General features: G+C 38.5%; 1 protein-coding gene across 1 annotated transcript in view; it reads right to left on the minus strand.

Moving 5' to 3' along the window:
- rnf13.S (ring finger protein 13 S homeolog) overlaps positions 1–19593 on the minus strand; it is a 43052-nt gene that overhangs the window by 9853 nt on the left and 13606 nt on the right. Inside the window, exons 2-6 of the mRNA XM_018265771.2 lie at positions 17909–18041; positions 16793–16873; positions 11920–12048; positions 390–477; positions 47–137 (exon numbers count right to left, since the gene is read on the minus strand). Of these exons, the coding sequence (XP_018121260.1) occupies positions 47–137; positions 390–477; positions 11920–12048; positions 16793–16873; positions 17909–18019 (500 nt within the window). The 5' untranslated portion in view covers positions 18020–18041. The remainder of the gene's footprint in view (positions 1–46; positions 138–389; positions 478–11919; positions 12049–16792; positions 16874–17908; positions 18042–19593) is intronic.

Raw genomic sequence — 19593 nt, forward strand, 5'->3', positions numbered from 1 at the left:
GTTTGCTTAATACACAGGTGGAAAATAGATGAAGAGAATACTTTACCCCTTTTCCCAAGCGAAATCTTCCTTTAAAGAATGTGCTGAAGACTCCCCAATAAACACAGATGGAATGTCTATCTGCTTCAAAATATCAACTGTAATTAACAACAAAATCCAAATTTTAATACTTGCATGTTGTTCTCTGCAGTTACGACAGCATATATTTTAAAATAATTGCTTCAAGGCACATAATGGAGGCTCTTATTTCCCTGTGTTTTTCAGGGAAGTTATGACATCCTAGGCTGCAAGAAATGTGCAGGTAAAACTTAATCCCTTTGTAAAATGTATAATGAAGCAATAGAATTCTTATATTGTATGTTGTAGAAGAGTATAAAGTGAGTACATACCATCATTAGATCCCATGCTGATAAGGTCATCGGAGTCCACATTGTAAACAACAGCAGCCTTGTAGCCGGCTTTCTGGGCATTCAGCACCTGCAATGGCACATCATTTTTTTGCACGTTATTCTTATAGCTTATGAAACCCAAAACAACACGAATTGGACCTCCATGGTCTATTTTATTCAGCTTAAATGTTTAATCACAATGAACTTTGCTTTTACACGTTACTGATTGTTAACTAAAGCCACTGTCTAGCTACATAAGCGGGATAATCACTCAGTATATAACGGACAAATATGACCACAAGCTCAAGTCTTAATAAATGTGTTACTGCTAAATACATACTGCGTCATCATGATATCAAGGTCTTGGGTCCTGGGCTGATTCAGACCAGTCTTTATTTTGTTTACGTATATAACATTCCAGGCTATTCTGTTACAATAAAAGGGTTGAAAGCTTGCCATACACAGCCAGATTATCCCCTTGACAAAGGCTTACGCCGAAACGTTGGGGCCATTCTCATACTGGTGGTAGGTGTATCTGCTCCTTGCTGTATAATTGTAATACTTACTGTTTACTGTTATGTAATTGTGGCTATGTTTAAACGTTAGGTATATACCATGTAAGCTTATGTATTGTATTATACAGGCCTACTATTGTGGCTTTGTGTGTATTATTTGCATAAACAAGTAAAACTTTATTTTAAATATACCATACTTGCCTTCTTTTGAGTGTGCATACCTATCTATATATTGTTACGTTGTGGGGTACCCATTGTAGGGGTACCCTTTTGATGTTTGCACCTCTTGCACTGTTTACCTACAGCATTTGCTGAATTGGTGTGCCCTCCACCCATTACTAAATTTTGAAAGCTTGCCCATACACAGCCAGATTATGTCGCTACTTTGCAAACAATCTTACCAGCTAAATGATTGTTTGAATGTAGGATTCACACATATGGATGGATACCATGGGGTAAACAATATGTGAGGAGACTTTTGTTGTATCTTTGTCATGTAGGCTACAATATCTGACATATATTAACCTACAGCAGTGATCCCCAACCAGTAGTTTGTGAGCAACATATTGCTCTCCAACCCCTTGGATGTTGCTCCCAGTGGCCTCAAAGCAGGAGCTTATTTTTGAATTCCAGTCTTAAAAACCAGATGCACTGCCAACCAGAGCCTCAATGTAGATTAATGATCCACATAGGGGTTACCAAATGGCCAATCACAGCACTTATTTGGCACCCCAAGAACATGTTTCATGGTAGTGTTACTCCCCAACTCCTTTTACTTCTGAATGTTGCTCACAGGTTCAAAAGGCTGGGGATCCCTGACCTACAGCATTTCCCATTTCACAACCTAGAAATATAGACCTAGAATTTCCAAGTCTAGCAAGAATTTTGCCACCACCGCTTGTAATAAAGTACGCCACCCTATTCATGCACTAAAATAGCCCTGACCGAGTTACTGAGATAGAAAGAGAAGAAATGATTGAAGCATCTATGCACACTGAAGATATAAGAATTAATAAAGTAAAAGCAATTAGGATGTAAGTCACTGTGCCTTTGAGAGTCAGCCCATTAACACACGTGGTGGCTTCAAATACATTTAGTTGAAGGTTCAGCATTCCAAATCAAGTCCGCCATCAATTGGTCTGTATGCCTACTTTTTAATAATTATGCTGAATAAAGAGTAAAAAAAAATTAACTTTGAAAGAATGTTTTGGAATATATTTTTTAGGACTTGACTTATGTGCCCTTTTGAGCTGGGGGCTATATTCCAACGTTTGGCCCTTTTTTTGACAGGCCATTATAGATTGCAGCAGTTGACTAGTAATTTTCAGCATTCCAAATCCCTTGTCCAGCATTTCAGTCATTCTGAGACACCTCGTAGATTGAGATCAGCACAGGAATAATGAGCTGAGTCAAGCAAGGCACTGTACTACAATGAGTGAGTAAGTTTTCACTTTAATACTTTATCATTTATACACTAGTTCAGACTATAATCAAATATCAAATATAAACCATCATTGTCAACAGGAAAAGCAGTACTGTGCTTCAAAATGATTCCATTGGTACTTGCCCAAGAATACAAAAAATATAATAGTAATTTTATGTATGAATTTTAATTTATTCTTAAAAGTTTAATTGGGTGGATCTGCCTTTGTTAAGATTCCGGAGTAGATAAATAGGATTTATGAATGGATAGCTTCCAGAGCCCACAGGGATCTTTATACTCATAGACAAACTTTTTCTAACAGCTGCCGTTTCTTTTGTACGACTGCTTGAAATCCTGGGCGAGGATGAAAGGCAAACCTTGAAAACTAGGAGCACACACGGATATGGAGCATGACAAAGGCCTGGGAGATCTTACAATACAGAAGCAATGCTGCATAAAGTCTATTAATGGACTCCATGAATGCGTTAAAGTGTTTGAGATTCAGGGATAACCTATTTGTTGCTCAATGGTACATTTCTATCCAAGTAAAAAACGTATCCCAATGGCCTGTATTATGCATTTTGTACAGTAAATGGTTCATGGCACAACCCTGACGCTTGTGAAATTTTGATTTGGAAATGAAGCCATTCATGGAACCGGAGCTTATAAGGATTACAAGTGTCACATTTTAAGGTATGGGATTGAGAAGACTCAGAAATACAGTAATACCATTACCTACAGAGCCCTGATTCAGAAAATATTTATTAAATAAACTTCTAATACATTATAAATGTATAACTTTATAAAACAGAAACGCTGATTGGAATTGTATTTGTTTTCACTGTGATAATATAGTTTCAATTATTAGCTTCCTGTTTCTTTTCTTTCTGGCAGACATCAAGGCTCCATATTTACTATTCTAATACAGGTATGGGACCTGTTATCCAGAATGCTCGGGACCTGGGGTTTTCCGGATAACGGATCTTTACGTAATTTGGGTCTTCATACCTTAAGTCTACTAGAAATTAATTTAAACATTAAAAAAACCCAATAGGCTGGTTTTGCTTCCAATAAGGATTAATTATATCTTAGTTGGGATCAAGTACAAGGTCCTGTTTTATTATTACAGAGAAAAAGGAAATCATTTTAAAAAATTTGGATAAAATGGAGTCTATGGGAGATTTCTGGATATCGGGTTTCCGGATAAGGGATCCTATACCTGTATTGTTTTTTTTCTCATATTCATCTTCCATGCTGACTTTCTACCTGCTTTTGTTAAAATTCCAAGCCTGACAGCTACCCAACAGAACATGTAAATAATTATTTAAAAAAAACACAAGAATAAAAAAAGGAAAATGTTTACATTATCTTAGCAAACCATTGTCTATGTCATACTAAAAACTTTTTGTTATATGATAAACTACCCCTTTATTAAATCGTTAACCAGGGACACACAAGCTTTACAAGTATTCAAATTGAAATTTCTAAACAGCTATTTTGCTATTTATCGAAAGATCCCTTGTTTGGAAAAACCCAAGGTACTGAACCATCATTGCAGATAATTCATACTATACCAGTAGACAATATTTTGTGGACGTTTTAAATCGGTGATTTACCTACCTGCTTTAACAATGTGTTCTGAAAGGAACAAACACTACAAGGAAACGACAATACACTATATAGTCAAAAGTATCCATCCAAACTCCTATTCCAGAACTAATGGTGTTAATATGAAATTGCTCCTCCATTGAATGCTATAACAGCCTCTAATCTTCTGGCGACGAAAGCCAATCATCTACAAGATTCGTATACAGGCATGAAATCCGTTATCCAGAATGCTCCGAATTATGGGAAGGCCGTCTCCCATAGACTGCATTATAATAAAATAATCCAAAATGTTAAAAATTATTTATTTTTTCACTGTAATAATAAAACAGTACCTTGTACTTGATCCAACCTAATATATAATTAATCCAAAACCAGTTTATTTGATTTATTTAATGTTTACATGATCTTCGTGTAGAGTTAAAGGTATAAAAATCCAAATTACAGAATATCCATTATCCGGAAAACCCCAGGTCCCAAGCATTCTGGGTAACTGGTCCCATACCTGTACCATATCATAAAATACCGTAAATACAGATTTTGGGGAACGTTTCTGAAGGAAAGAATCTTTAAAGAGGACAGCAAGAGGCCCACTGAAGTGTAATTACATGACTACAGCTGAAGCTAGAGCTGGTGGCATATCAAAGAATCTATACATCTAACATCTAGATACTTCTCTGGCAAAATTCAATTTATAATCTCTTGTTATGCCTTGGGCTATAATATTTCTTCCCCAGCTAAGTAACCTCCAATTATGCATCTAGCTATGATACTAGTTTCCCGTCTTGGGCTAAATAACTTCTTATGTCTCTGGCTATGATACTACTTTCTTGACTTTAACCAACTAACCTCTCATAATGCCTTTCACTATAATACCACTTTGCAGACTGGGGTCTAGTAAGCTTTAGTTATGCGATTAGGTATAGTCTACATTCCATGCAAAGAGGCTTCCTGGTCTAATCGATGGCCTCTTCATAAATGATGTTCTGCTAGGATAGCTCTAGTGATGTAAAAATAAGAGAAAGTTTTGCAATGGGAAGATTATTATAAGCCTTATGCCTGAACACATTTCTGAGAAGCAATCTGTTGAGCTCTAATGTTCTCCAGGGAGGTTATGGGTATAATTTAGCATCTCAAGAGGCAAGAGAGAGTTCCAAAGCATTTCAGATTAAAAAGAGTTACATAAAACATATGGTATCTAGGGTGCTGTGAGATGCATAATACACACATCTCTGTGTATTCGCTCCTTATTGCTTTTGCATCACATCAGAAAACACAGGCCATCTAAGTCTTTCCAGATTATAGGTCACTGTCCAAATCACCTGACAATTATGCAGGATAAAATAATGAAACAGATTAGACTGAAAATATGTTTGTATAATGCTCTTACGTCGGCAAGTTTTAAATTTAACCAGTTTACTTATACCTAGGGATAAAATTGCATTTTTATGAATTTTCTTAATTTAGTCAAATTTGGTGATACACTTACACATAGTAAGTTAGGTTGGAAAAAGACACAGGTGCCTTAAGTTCAACCATTTAAGTCTATATATAACCTGCCTAACTGCTAGTTGATCCAGAGGAAGCCTCACCAATTTGCCTCAGAGGGGTAAAAAAATCCTTCCTGACTCCAAAATGGCAATTGGACCAGTCCCTGGATCAACTTGTACTATGAGCTATCTTCCATAACCCTGTATTCCCTCACTTGCTAAAAAGTCATCCAACCCCTTCTAAAAGCTTTTAATGTTTCCACCATCACGACTGATTTAGGTAGGGAATTCTACTCTTTTGAATATTTAAACTTCCTTTCTTCTAATCGGAATGGGTGCTCTTGTGTCAGCTGGAAAGACCTACTGGTAAATAAAGCATTAGAGACAGAGAGATTATTATATGATCCCCTTATATATTTATACATAGTTATCAAATCACTCCTTAAGCCCATCTTCTCCAGCGTGAACATACTCAACTTGTCCAGTCTTTCCTCATAAGATTTTCCATACCTTTTAACAGCTTAGTTGCCCTTCTCTGCACCCTCTCTAATACAATAATGTCCTGTTTGAGTGATGGAGACCAAACCTGTACGGCATATTCTAGATGGGGCCTTACCAGTGCTCTATAAAAAGGAAGAATGACCCCCTCCTCCCGTGACTCTATGCCCCTTTTAATACAGCTCAAGACCTTATTTGCCCTTGATGCTGCTGACTGGCATTGCTTGCTACAGCCAAGTTTATCATCTACAAGGACTCCAATGACCTTTTCAATTATGGATTTGCCCAGTGCAGTCCCATTAAGGGTATAAGTGGATATTTTTACATCCCAGGTGCATGACTTTACATTTATCAACATTGAATCTCATTTGCCACTTAGCTGCCCAAATTGCCAGTTTGTCAAGATCCTGTTGCAAGGATGCCACATCCTGGATGGAATTAATTGGGCTGGATAGTTTTGTGTCATCTACAAACACTGATATATTACTTACAACACCCTCCCCATAGTCATTAATGAACAAGTTAAATAAAAGTGGACCCAATACCGAGCCCTGAGGGACCCCACTAAGAACCTTACTCCAAGTAGAGAATGTACCATTGACTACAGGGTCAAAGTCAAGAGGTAAAGTGCCACACTCACACAACTCACTGTTTGTAGTCTCGGGTGCACGCTGGACTCCTCTCTGCACAGGTTCTATACACGTAGATAAACAATTGCAGCAGCACTCCGATATGTGAAAAAAACTTTTTATTCGTGCAACAACGGCCACAGGGTCAGGTACAGAGGGTGGTTGTTAGTTTCCTATCCATGTGAAAACTTCCTACATCATCATAAAAAGCTATCAGACGTGACCTATCCTTTATAAAGCCATGCGGATTGCTGCTCATAATGCCATTCACAAAGACAATATTTTGAATGTGATCCCTAAACAAGCCTTCAAATAATTTGCCCAACACAGATTTCAAACTTACTGGTCTATAATCGCCAAGGTGAGATTGTAATCCCTTTTTAAATATATTTCCAATTGACTAATCATTGATATTTAAAGGGGGCCTCTGCCAAAAATCTCACTTTGCATAGTGGAAAAAAATGTAATAAGAAAAAGAATAAACAAATACAACATCTAAAAAAGACTTTAAATTCAAAATATTTTAATGGATGTGTACAGAAAAAGTTGCACTATATATGTAACCGCGTATTGAGGGTAATGGCGCTTGGGATGATTTGTTGCCTTTGCTAAAGCCTCTCCAGTGTGTGATAAAACATGCTGAAAATACCTTTATATATTAAAGTTAATGGGAATCACTACTGGTAAAATGGTTTACTCATGTAATCGTGCAAAAATGCCTCCTCAAGCAATTATGTGCAGCAACTATCTCTGGAGGACTCAGTATGATGTAACTTTGCTGTAAAAATTGCATGTAGAGAAGATACAGCTGCCTTCATCAGCTAAGCAAACGACTATGCACCTGAAATCCCTTGTAGTGCTTGATATAAGTAGGGATGCACCAAACCTAAGATATGGTTCTGTGGAAAGAGCCAGGTTCAAACCCAGGGGTTTCAAGTGAGAAATTCTTTGAGCAGTTTAAAGAGCCTTCAGCACTGTCCTGACTTCCACCATAAATGTAATTTTCTGCGCATACAAGGAATCAGCATTCCGTTTCATGGTCAGAGGCTGATGATTTGCATGAGTACGCATGTATTTTGCTGCAGTCTAAACAGGAGGGTAAGAGCACATTACAGAGCTTCCTATTGTACAATCAGTAGTATATCCCACATCTAAGTATGTGCCTCTAGGGCAGGGCTGTCCAACTGGCGGCCTAAGGCTGGATACCCCCTTGTGTGGCCCCCTCACATGAAAGTCTGCCTGCTGTGATAGCCTTGTGTAAGTAAGCTTTAAATTGTGTAAGTAAGCTTTAAAATTTATCAGTACTTATATGAACTGGCCCCTGCATTGTTTACACATCAAACAGTATGCTCCTGCATTGTTCACATCTGTAACACCTCTATTGTTCAAACCTCTAAAGCCCTGTACTGTTCACACCTCAGACCCAGACTGAAAGTGCCCACATTGTTCACCTGTTCACAAACTGATGGAGGCACCAGCATTGTGCAACTGTATGTAGCACAGTATGAACCGTCCATTTAAGAGTCCTGATAGGTTTCCCTGTCTCCTGCTGTATGCTGCCTGCCCTACGCTCACTGTGTGTGCCATTGTCTGCCTGCCCTATGCTCCCTGTGTGTGCCATACTCTGCTAGCCCTATGCTCCCTGTGTGTGTGCCATACTCTGCAAGAGCATGCTCAGTTTGATCCTCTTCCCCCCCCATCCCTTCTTGTTGTAATCTGAGCCCAGAGCAGGGAGAGACTCAGGCAGGAAGTGATGTCACACCACATTAATACTGCAGCTCCTATCCTAAACAAACAAGAGTTTCTAGAGCTTTTTACTCAGGTATGGTAAAACATTCTACAGAATAAATATAGCATTCTATCTTGCACTATTGCAGCTAATCTATTGCCAATAAAATGCCTCCGTAGCTTTCCTTCTCCTTTAAGCAAGATTTCTACGTAATGGAGGCACTGGCTGGCTTTTTAATAAATCTTATGTTTCCTTCTCTTCTCCAAGTTCTATTATAACCTCTAACACCAACTGCCATACACAAGGCTGCTCTCTCTACAGCAGAAATAACCAGTCAGTTGCCTCTCCGGAGCACTCTGAAAGTGGCTTTATTTTATATTACAAGGACGTACAGATCAACTTACAGAAAGCAAATGAATTTTCCCAATTTTTTTGTGGCATCATATTTTCCATTTTAGGCTGTGTTATAAGTGAGCATTGCCAGACAATGCATGTTTGACTATTACTGCAATAGCCTAACCTTACAGCACTGCACTCACGCAGAACATTAATAGGGAATACATGTGATTTATACACGAATCAGCCTGAAGAGCAGAAACATTCCAACCCTTATAAAGTATGAGCCTGACTTAACTATCCCTCTTGTTTTACTGTAAGGGTTGCACAAACAACTCCAAGAGAGGTTTAGCAGATATGAGTTTAATGGAACGGAGAAATAAAATCATGGGCACAGTGTTCTGCTGGTATAAAACCATGTGAATACTTCTGCCTTTGGCTGTGGTCTGGTTTAATAAAACATGGCCATGGCCATTACTTAAAAGGATTCTGTCATGGGAAAACATGTTTTTTTTTCCCAAAAATAATTAATTTCAAAAAGTTAATAATGCTGATCCAGCAGAATCCTACACCAAAATCTTTTTTTTTTATTTTTTATTAAAAAAGCAAACAGATTTTTTTATGTTTACATTTGAAATCTGGTATGAAGCTAGACATGTTGTTAGTTTCTCAGGTGCCCCCAGTCATGTGACTTTGGCTCTAATAAATTCACCCTTCACTGATGCAATGCAGGTTGCAGGGATATCATCCCACAGCAGCCTCTCAGCAGAACAATATGAAGGTAACCAGATAACAGACCCTTGACACCTGCATTGCTAAAAATGCTCCCATGTCCCACCTAATGGCAGATATGAGAATAGCACTCAGTATTAAAAATCCGTGTCCCACCAAGACTTCTCTAGTTTCACTGAGTAGGAGAAACAATATTCTGTCTGAAAGCAGTTCCATTGTGAAGTGCTGGCTCTTTCTGAAAGCACATGATCAGGCACAATGACCTGAGATGGCTGCCTACACACCAATATTACAGCTAAAAACAAATACACATGTATGGTAGAATTATTTTTAATGTAAAACATTGAATTTAAAAATAAAAACAAAACACCATAAAAATCATGACAGAATCCCTTTAAGTGTAAGGTATGTATTATATTGCCATCTGTAATATAAGAAACTAATGGTTTATGTTACTAATACACATACCCTTTAAAATATGAGTACAGGCATGGGATCTGTTATCCGGAAACCAAGTTATCCAGGAAGGTTGTCTCCAATAGACTCAATTCTATCCATATAATCCAAACCGAATGTGTAATTTTTTCCCATGAGCCACTCAATTGCCCTGTGTTATATAAATATGAACTAGAATCTTTGATTTTTATTTTTGTGTCAATTTTATAGCAGGTGGCAGTGACTGAAAGCAAAATGTGATGTGACTGTAGGCATACAGGTAGGGAGTCCACTTGTGCTGGCAGAACAAAATAAAGCAGCCAAACTAATTAACAAACAAGACTGTTAAACCTTAGCGAATCAATACATCGTGTAGGAGTCATTGCTCTAAGACTAAGAATTCTTATTCCCTTCACTGCAGCACTGTTTCAATTCTCTCCTGTTATTTTACTCTGAATCTAAAATAGAAGGAAGCACATAGATCAATTGTATTAAAGAGGTATGCAAGTGTTGTGTGCGGGTGTAAGTATAAATGTGGGAGTGGCCAGGGGGGCATGGTTATTATTAAATAGCCACACTCACATGTTAGGGCTTCTAAGGTGCCTAACAAGGTATTTTAAATGGTCACTAGCAACTGAAATAGTTGCTCTCACGTGAAAGAAATGTAACCCAATTCAATAAATTAGATAAATATATTTATGCTTATATGCACACAAACACATATCTATTCTAGGGTATGGAGGAGAAAGCAGCAATCAAATGAACACATTGTTCCCTTCCAATTAAATACATGAATAATAAGGCTATCCACAGCTTGTTTATATTAGTGTGCCTAGCAAAATGAAGGTTTCTGCTTAAACTGCTCTTTGCAGAGCTGGTAATATAAAGAACTCCTTGTCTTATTCAAGGCTGTTTGCAGAATCACGCCCCTGCAATTTACTATTTCTGTACTGTTGCCTGGGGTACAGGCCACTAAGTAACCAGCCAATCTGTCATAAACCAGGGTCTTGGCAAAAAGAGCCCCTGCTCCCAGCATATGAGCCTGTTCCATCACGCCTTGTATCTTAAGACATTTGTCTTTGTCCTTAAAGTCTTGGTATGTTTATTCTTTCATAATCACAAGTGCGCTAATTAGAATGGAAATGAAATGTAAAATATGTGCTTAGGTATGTAACACTCTGGTGAACTATTTATGGCCAATCTACTTCAATCTACTTAAAGGGATTCTGTCATGATTTTTATGATGTAGCTTTTATTTCTAAATTACAATGCAAATAATTCACTCTACAATATAAAATTAAATTCCTGAACCAGCAAGTGTATTTTTTTGTTGTTGTAATATTGGTGTGTAGGCAGCCGTCTCAGGTCATTTTGCCTGGTCATGTGCTTTCAGAAAGAGCCAGCACTTTAGGATGGAACTGCTTTCTGGCAAGCTGTTGTTTCTCCTACTCAATGTAACTAAATGTATTGCAGTGGGAACTGGATTTTACTACTGAGTGCTGTTCTTAGATCTACCAGGCAGCTGCTATCATGTATTAGGGAGCTGTTATCTGGTTATCTTCCAATTGTTCTGTTGTTAGTCTGTTGGGGGGGAAAGGGAGGGGGGTAATATCTCTCCAACTTACAGTACAGCAGTAAAGGGTGACTGAAGTTTATCAGAGCACAATTCACATGACTGGGGGCAGCTGGGAAACTGACAATATGTCTAACCCCATGTCAGATTTCAAAATTAAATCTAAACAAATCTGTTTGCTCTTTTAAGAAACAGATTTCAGTGCAGAATTCTGCTGAAGCAGCACTATTAACTGATGCATTTTGAAAAAAAAAAAAAACATTTTTCCCCATGACAGTATCCCTTTAACACACATCATGCCAACATGCTGAAGAGCACTTACACCTAACAACCAGCTCTACATTCAAAATACATTCACAGAAAATGTATGAGTATCATCATGCACACTTTTAAAACTAGCATTCAACAGTGTTTCTTTTAGTGGCTATGTATACTGGTAACAGACAATGTAACATTATACAAGTTCTTGCTTTTCACAAAGAAATATATTTAAAAAAAAAAAAAAAAAAATTCCCTGGGAATCGTTCACACACATTCTTGTGACTTTAGTTTAGTTATCTCTTACCTTGAGGTCAAAGTTACATTCCAATCGCTTGATGAGTACAATGAAAACTCTAGATGTGTTGTCTCGCAAGACTGGTGGTGGAGATATTGGTTGACATGCATTCTCTGGCTTGGCGGTCACTAAGTATCCCTGAAAAACAACAGGCAAAATGGTGTTGAACATACAACACAGGATAAGTTATTTGGGAGTAAATCAATGTTTTTTTGTAAAATCCCATGTTTAGGAACTAGCAACGGTCCCTTGTGTTGTCCATGTTAGTCCATGATATCTATCAGTGATCCCCAACCAGTGGCTTGTGAGCAACATGATGCTCTCCGACCCCTTGGATGTTGCTCTTATTGACCTCAAAGCAGTTGCTTATTCTTAAATTCCAGGCTTGGAGGCAAGTTTTGGTTCCATATAAACCAGGTGTACTGCCAAACAGAGCTTTCTGTAGGCTGCCAGTTCACATAGGGTCTACCAAATAGCCAAACACAGCCTTATCTGATACCCCCCCAGGAACCTTTTTCACGCTTGTGTTGATTCCCAACTCTTTTTACATTTGAATGTGGCTCACAGTACAAAACTATTGGGACCCCTGGTATATATTGTGGTTAACAGATTAGGTTAGTTCTTGTTCATATCCAAATTTGAAACTTTATGGCTCCCACTGGGGCCAGGGGTCCAATCTACAAAATTATTTTACCTCTCCCCATTCATCTCTTTTCTCATCATTCAATCTTCTCTTAAATGGTCATCGACCTCGAGCTTCCCCCACCTCTAATTTTCCTTATTGAAGGGGTTTTCCTACACTCTGTCCTCCATGATCCTATTTCCATTTCTTAATAATGAACCCTTTATCCTATGACTCCAGCTCAGTATCCTAGCCATTTCCTCACTTTTCCCTTCCTGTATTCTCAGCCCCCACCCAAATATTTTCAAATTTCATTATTACCCCTTTAAATTACATTCACTCTACTGCACTGCTCCCCTACTCCGCATGTTCCCTCTTAAATCTCATTTTCTCTTTTATTGTTCTCCCTATGCCTCAGATGTGTTTTCCCTCCCATTGCCACTTTCTACCTATGGAGGCCACAATGCTATTACCATATTATTTAAACAAAAAATAGTTCAGGCTCATTATTACTAGTTTCCATTAAATGCCTTTAAGAACACATGGCAAATTAAGTACTTCAATCGCTGCACAATACAGATATTCAAATCATGATAAACAGATAAGCACCATGTTGTTCTTTTGCCTATACAGTTATTTAATGAAAGGGGAAAAGTATTGCAATAACAGAACATTTCCCCCTTTTTTATTATAATGTGTTTAGTGCAATGAAGCCTGTATATCCCCATCTAGTGGCCATTTAGCTAATTTGCTCAAAATACACTGCAGAGCCAGTATGTTAATTCTTCCACCACTGCAGTTGCTGCTTGATAAGAAAAACAAGAATACAGAAAATAAAAAAGACTTGTATAGGTTTTCACTTAAAGGGGAACGTGTACAGAGAAATATTTAGGGGAAAAAAACTAATTTTAAGAGAAGATCTGCATTATTATGCCAAAAACAATACTGAGTGACAAATCTATGAATATTTTATGACTCCATTCCTAGCCCATTGCATCCCGAGTTTACCTTCCTCTGTGTCAGTTGCATTGTATGCAAGTATTGTTTATGTGTAGTACTTCTATTCTGGCCTGTTGGGGGGCGGGGGGGGGGTGCCTAGAATAGACAGGAGTTACTTCCAAACCAGAAACTGAAGCTGAAATACAATCTTGCCATACAGCATAAGAAAGGTAAATATCAAGGCAAACCTAAAAACCCTAAATTTCTGTACAGCACTCTCATGCCAAGCAGGAGCACACAGAGTAGTAGCTGATCAGCACCTGGCTTCCATTGAGCATGCTGGTGGTTAGCAATTCCTAAAAAAAACAAAAAACGAAACGTTGCACTTCCGGTAATAAAACTTTGCAAGGTGTTCACCTGCATTCACAGCTTGTGTGCCAGTGTGCCTTTTCTTAGGTTAGCAATTCCTGCCAGGGAGTCCTATACAGGTTCATTCACTGTAATCTAGTCCTGCACTCCACTTAGTCCTAATACCCGAACTGCCCTTCAAATGCTTTATGTGCAACCAGACCCATTACCCACTGGCCACCATGAAAACCAGAAGTGCTGCCATGGTGTATCAGAAGTGCCACCATCAGAAAGCTGGGGGGGGGGGGTGAAAAACCCCCCAAAAAACTTAGGTTAAAAGTGATGTAAAGGCAAAAAAATAAAATCCTACTTTTACTTTCTTTAATGAAAAATAGACCTATCTCCAATATACTTTTATTTTCGAAAATGTGTACTGTTTTTATAAGAAACCTAATAGTATGCAGTGAAATTCCCCCTTCATTTTACTTGCTCTGACTGCTGTGAATAAGACACTTCAGACGGTCCCTAACTGCTCTGCAGGGAAAGGTCATACTTTTGAAACAGCAAGGGGGAACCCCTCCCCCCACCTTTCTTCCCAGCCATGCAGAACTCAAGCAGCTTGGTTTGTTTCCTTGTAGAGCAGTTGGTGACCGTGAACAGATTGGTATTGGATTTTATTTTTGCCTCTACAACTCCATTGGCAGGGACAAAGATCATGGAGCCAGATTTAAACAGATAAACTGGGATTCTCATTGAAGGATTATTTTGCTGCAGCCACTGGTTGTGCAGTGTTGGAGAAAGTTTGTATTAACAATTCAAAAACTATAAAATTAACATTAGATTACATGTCAACACAGGACACACAACCATATGCGTACCTGCAAGTTCTAAGTGCAATTCGAAAAACACTGGCTTTTTTTCTGCAGGTACCTGACCCCAAGAGTGGAAATCTGTAGGTTCTGGCAAATGCCAGAGGGGCTGCTGTGATGCCACAGACAGTTCCTATTTAATGGACCTGTGTGTGGGGGGGGGGAGGCTGTAAGAGCCTCGGTGTACTTAAAATTCCAGTGTCTATTCCGAATCTCAGTCCGGACCTGCCTGACCCGATACTATTCATGATGCGGCTAAAGATGGTGGATGTCAACCCTGCTGCACAACTCTGAGAGCCAGTACATAACTATGAAGTTGAGAAGGGGGCAAGGGGCCCTGTACCAAGCAGATATTGGTTAAAAATTTAAAATGTTTGGGGGACATTAGCCCCAGTCAGAAGAGACATTTTTGCATTGTATCTTTATTAATAGTTTTAAATGGATAGTTTTGAAGCTACAGACCAAATAAACCCAGGATAGCTGCTGCTAAAAGTCTCTCCCCTCTGCTCTCTCCTACCTCTCTGCTGGGATCTGACACCGGAAGTCCATTCTGCCCAGACAGGAAGCCAATACTGATCTGGTTACTGCACATGCCTCACCTCTCCTGCTTTATTTTTATTTCACTATGCTATTGGCTGAATCTTGCCAGCTAATCCCATCAAAGATATGCAAATGAAACAGGAGAAGGAAGCATGCGCAATGCCACTGCAGCTTGATTTTTGGGGTTTTTGTTTGGATCTCTGCCAAGTCCTGGCAAATGCCCTAAAGAGAGCTGAGAGCACAGAAGAGAAAGCTTTAGCAGGGCTGATCCATGTCTTATAAGTTCTGTAGCTTCAAAACAGAACATTCAAATTAATAAAGATGATTTGCAAAAATGTTTATTTCTCACAGGGGCTATTTAAATGTAGAATATGGTCTAAGGTGAACATCCCCTTTAAAGGGCAAAGTCACAACTTTCTCACTCAACAAGCCATGTGGCACAGAGTATTAGCAACGCAGTGGTTCAAGGTACTTGGTGCATACACAGTGGGACACAAGACTTCAGTGAAAAGAAATACCTATATGCTATGAATCAGGCATGACAAATTGCATATATTTTTTATTTGAACTAACTAATTGCTGTTATCGTCCACAATGGGATATTTTCAGCTCAAAATGATAAATAATTAAATGCATAAAGTAGTTACAGTATCTGGAATTGCTTGCTATATCCAGACATACACTCTTCAGCCTTCCATTCAAACGCTTTCTGAAAACACATTTCCAGGATAACATGGAAAGTATAAATAACAAATTTTTACTAAAATAAAAAAAAAAATGATTCCATGCAATCATGGAAAAGCTAATGCAGCATTACTAATATATACGTATATGTTTCTTTTTATACGCCGTGTGGAATGACCATGCTCAAATACCACATCTGTCTTTGCTTATGTCTCTTGCACGACTCAAACCACAAAGTCTGTACTGGAAGGAAAAGTCGATCCTTATTTGCTATTTGTACTTCAGGAAATGCTTTGTCAGCCTTTTGTTTCTGCAGTTCTTCGTAACCAGGAAAGACTGTACAGCTAAAGTCTTACATTTTTGATGCATTACAAGTCAAATCTGATGAATGTGTACACAAATAGCAAAGGAACAAGGGACAGCATAAAATATCTGCTGTATGTGTATAAGGAGTATATTTTCACATGTTAAATATCAGAGCAATTTTATTCAGAACAATAAAAAATGTGTTTTTAGCTGGCAGCATCATGATTATGCTGCTTGATGTGGGTGTCACTGTCTGACATGGTTATAGAACTAAACTAAAAAACAGGAAAATCTTGCATCATTGAACTCTACAAACCTCACAAATTCCTTCTTTCAGTTGTTGAGGTTTTGCTACAGTTTAATATGTTTAACTTTCAGTTAGAGACATCGTAGTGGCATATCTTTTACACTGAACATTTAGAAATGTGACCCTCTTGTGATAAATATGTCTATACACTTTACTCAAAAAAGAAATATATCCCTCTGGGTTAAAAGACACAGAACAGTAGCGATATCTTTTATATCCAATGCAATAATTATTATCATAAAAACAGTCATCGTACTGTCATCGTACCTTTAATCCGTCACCAGGGATCCTATATCCAAAACGAGCTGGTAGGTCATCAAAGGTCAGAGATACATTGTCAGCTGCATACTACAAAAGAAAAAAAAAATAATAAATTGACGTGCATAGACTGTTAATCTTTACATAAGATTGCACATCATAATATTAATGCATATATGGATTATCCATATTTACCAATCTACCTGCTGTGCAGATGTGATAATGGTATGGGCTGAGCCTATGCATCACACCAACCTACACATAAAAACATGTTGCACTTCCTTAGGGATTTCAGAGCTTCATTCTCAAAGCCCCCAGGCTCTAGTGGGCCCAGTTGGCCCAGATCCGCACCCTGCTCTTCTTCCTGCCGGTCAGTTGCGGCAAAAATGCGGATTGTGAGCGATCGCTTGTGCAACCTGCCGGCACACAAGATTGCACAAGTCAGCACTTGGGTTGTGGTTTTCAAAGAACTCTGGTATAAAAGGGAGTCCCCTCTTAACATCAGGAGCTTCACCTTGGACTCCTGAAGGAGTGCCAGGACATTTGTATCATCGTTTGATTATCGGGAACCTGAAGGTCATGCACCAGAGGTTGTGGGAGATCCCCGATTTGTGTTAAATTAATGTTGAACTGGCGATTCTTGTAACTACAATCATACAAAGATAAGTAAATCTATTTGATTCTCTTACTTCTATTCTCTTCCGCTTTTTGGGGATTCAGCCGAATCCCAGAATCCTTTGTGAAAGATTCGGCCGAACACGAACCCTAATTTTCATATGCAAATTAAGGACGGGAAAAGAAAAGGTGGGAACATTTTTTTTTACTTCCTTGTTTTGTGACAAAAAGTCATGCGATTTCCCTTCCCACACCTAATTTGCATATGCAAATTAGGATTCGGATTCAGTTCAGCCATGCACAAGGATTTGGCCCAATCCTGGACCGAATCCCAAACCAAATCCAGGATTCTGTGCATCCCTAGTTTAATTATTGATCCTGTAATTAATAAAACTAATAAATAAAGGTTCACTCCTTTTATTACAATGTTAGAGCAAAAATGTGATATTATAATCTTAACTGCAGCAAATGTATTTGCAAATGGAGGAAAATGGATGTTGTTGTACTTACTGCTGTGACATCTGCTTGTACGGGCGCCAGATGAAGCACACCTAAAGCACAGAATGCCAGTAGGCTGCAGAATGGTTTCATCAAGGCAACACACATCCTGAATGTCACCATTATACTAGTGGCATCAAAACACCTGAAATAATAAGAAAACATTTTTTATTCAAATGTGGAGCCTATTCCATTGACCCCCACATAAGCTTCTGTCAATACAAAAGATGCATTTGCCAGTCAGTAAAACTATGAATAGAAAGAGGGCACCCTTTCATACTGTAGAAAATATTAAATACAGGTATGGGATCCATTATCCCATATCCGTTATCCAGAAAGCATTAAATTTCAGACTTGTAGACCTGCAGGCTCTATTATAATCAAATAATCCAACTTTTTAAAAATGATTTCCTTTTTCTCTGTGTTAATAAAATAGTACCTTGTACTTGATCCTAACTAATATACAGTATAATTAATCCTTGTTGGAAGCAGAACCAGCCTAGTGGGTTTATTTCATATTTACATGATTTTCAAGTAGACTTATGGCATGAAGATCCAAATTACGGAAAGATCACTTTTGCTGGGAAAACTCCAGGTCCGGAGTATTCTGGATAACAGGTCCCATACATGTACCATAAAATGAAAGAAAAATTGCATACAATTTCAGAAGTATAGGTACAGCAGGGAAAATAAGCATTGAACACGTCAATGTTTTTCTCAGTAAATATATTTCTGCTAAAATAAGGTTGAGAAGGTCTTGAGAGATTTTAGCCTTTACCCATCATGAGATGCTTCTTGGTAATGAGAAACCTTTTTATAGGCCATCAATTAGGCCTAAACCAGCTGATATTAATTTGACAAATTTCAGCAGGTTTCTTGGCTTTCCATGGCTTTTTGCACCTCCTTTTCTTCATGTGTTCAATATTTATTCTCTCTGTCATTCCACTTTATTACACATAACTTATGGACTTATTTGTTTTGAGTTCTTTGTATGTGTGGATTACTTGGGTTGTTACCAACATCTGGTGTAAATTTCATGTCAAAATCCCTATTAGGGCTCTTACTGACGAGCGTTTTTACCTGCGCTCCCCTGCATTCCGTTTTTCTGTGTTCAGCCGCAGGGGAGCGCAGGAATAGACGCATTACATTTTTTCCAATGGGGCTGTACTCACACAGGCACTTGTAGGCGCCGAACGCAGGAAAAATGCAGCATGTTGCATCTCAACCTGCATTCGGCGCCTACACGCGCCTGTGTGAGTACAGCCCCATTGAAAAAAATGTAATGCGTCTATTCCTGCGCTCCCCTGTGGCTGAACTCAGAAAAACGGAACGCAGGGGAGTGCAGGTGAAAACGCTCATCAGTAAGAGCCCTTAGAGATATATTTACTGAGAAAAACGTTGAGGTGTTCAATACTTATTTTCCCCGCTGTATATCAAGTGAATCAATGCACACATCAGGTAGACATTAGACCATAAGAAGCATCTCTACATTTCACATTAGAAGCCCAAATCTGCAATATACATGTACAGTATACCTCTCTACTGAATAGTGTCTATGAGATGTGTTTACTAATTCACTTTATATTCTAAATGCAACGGAGTTTAATTGAAACTGTTATTATACAATTGTTTGGCCCCTGGGAGAGAGGGGTGAGGTTGCCCGATAGGTTGCCTAGGGCATCAGGCCAGCTTGGCCC

This window comes from Xenopus laevis, chromosome 5S (assembly GCF_017654675.1).
Source record: "Xenopus laevis strain J_2021 chromosome 5S, Xenopus_laevis_v10.1, whole genome shotgun sequence".
Taxonomy (NCBI): domain Eukaryota; kingdom Metazoa; phylum Chordata; class Amphibia; order Anura; family Pipidae; genus Xenopus; species Xenopus laevis.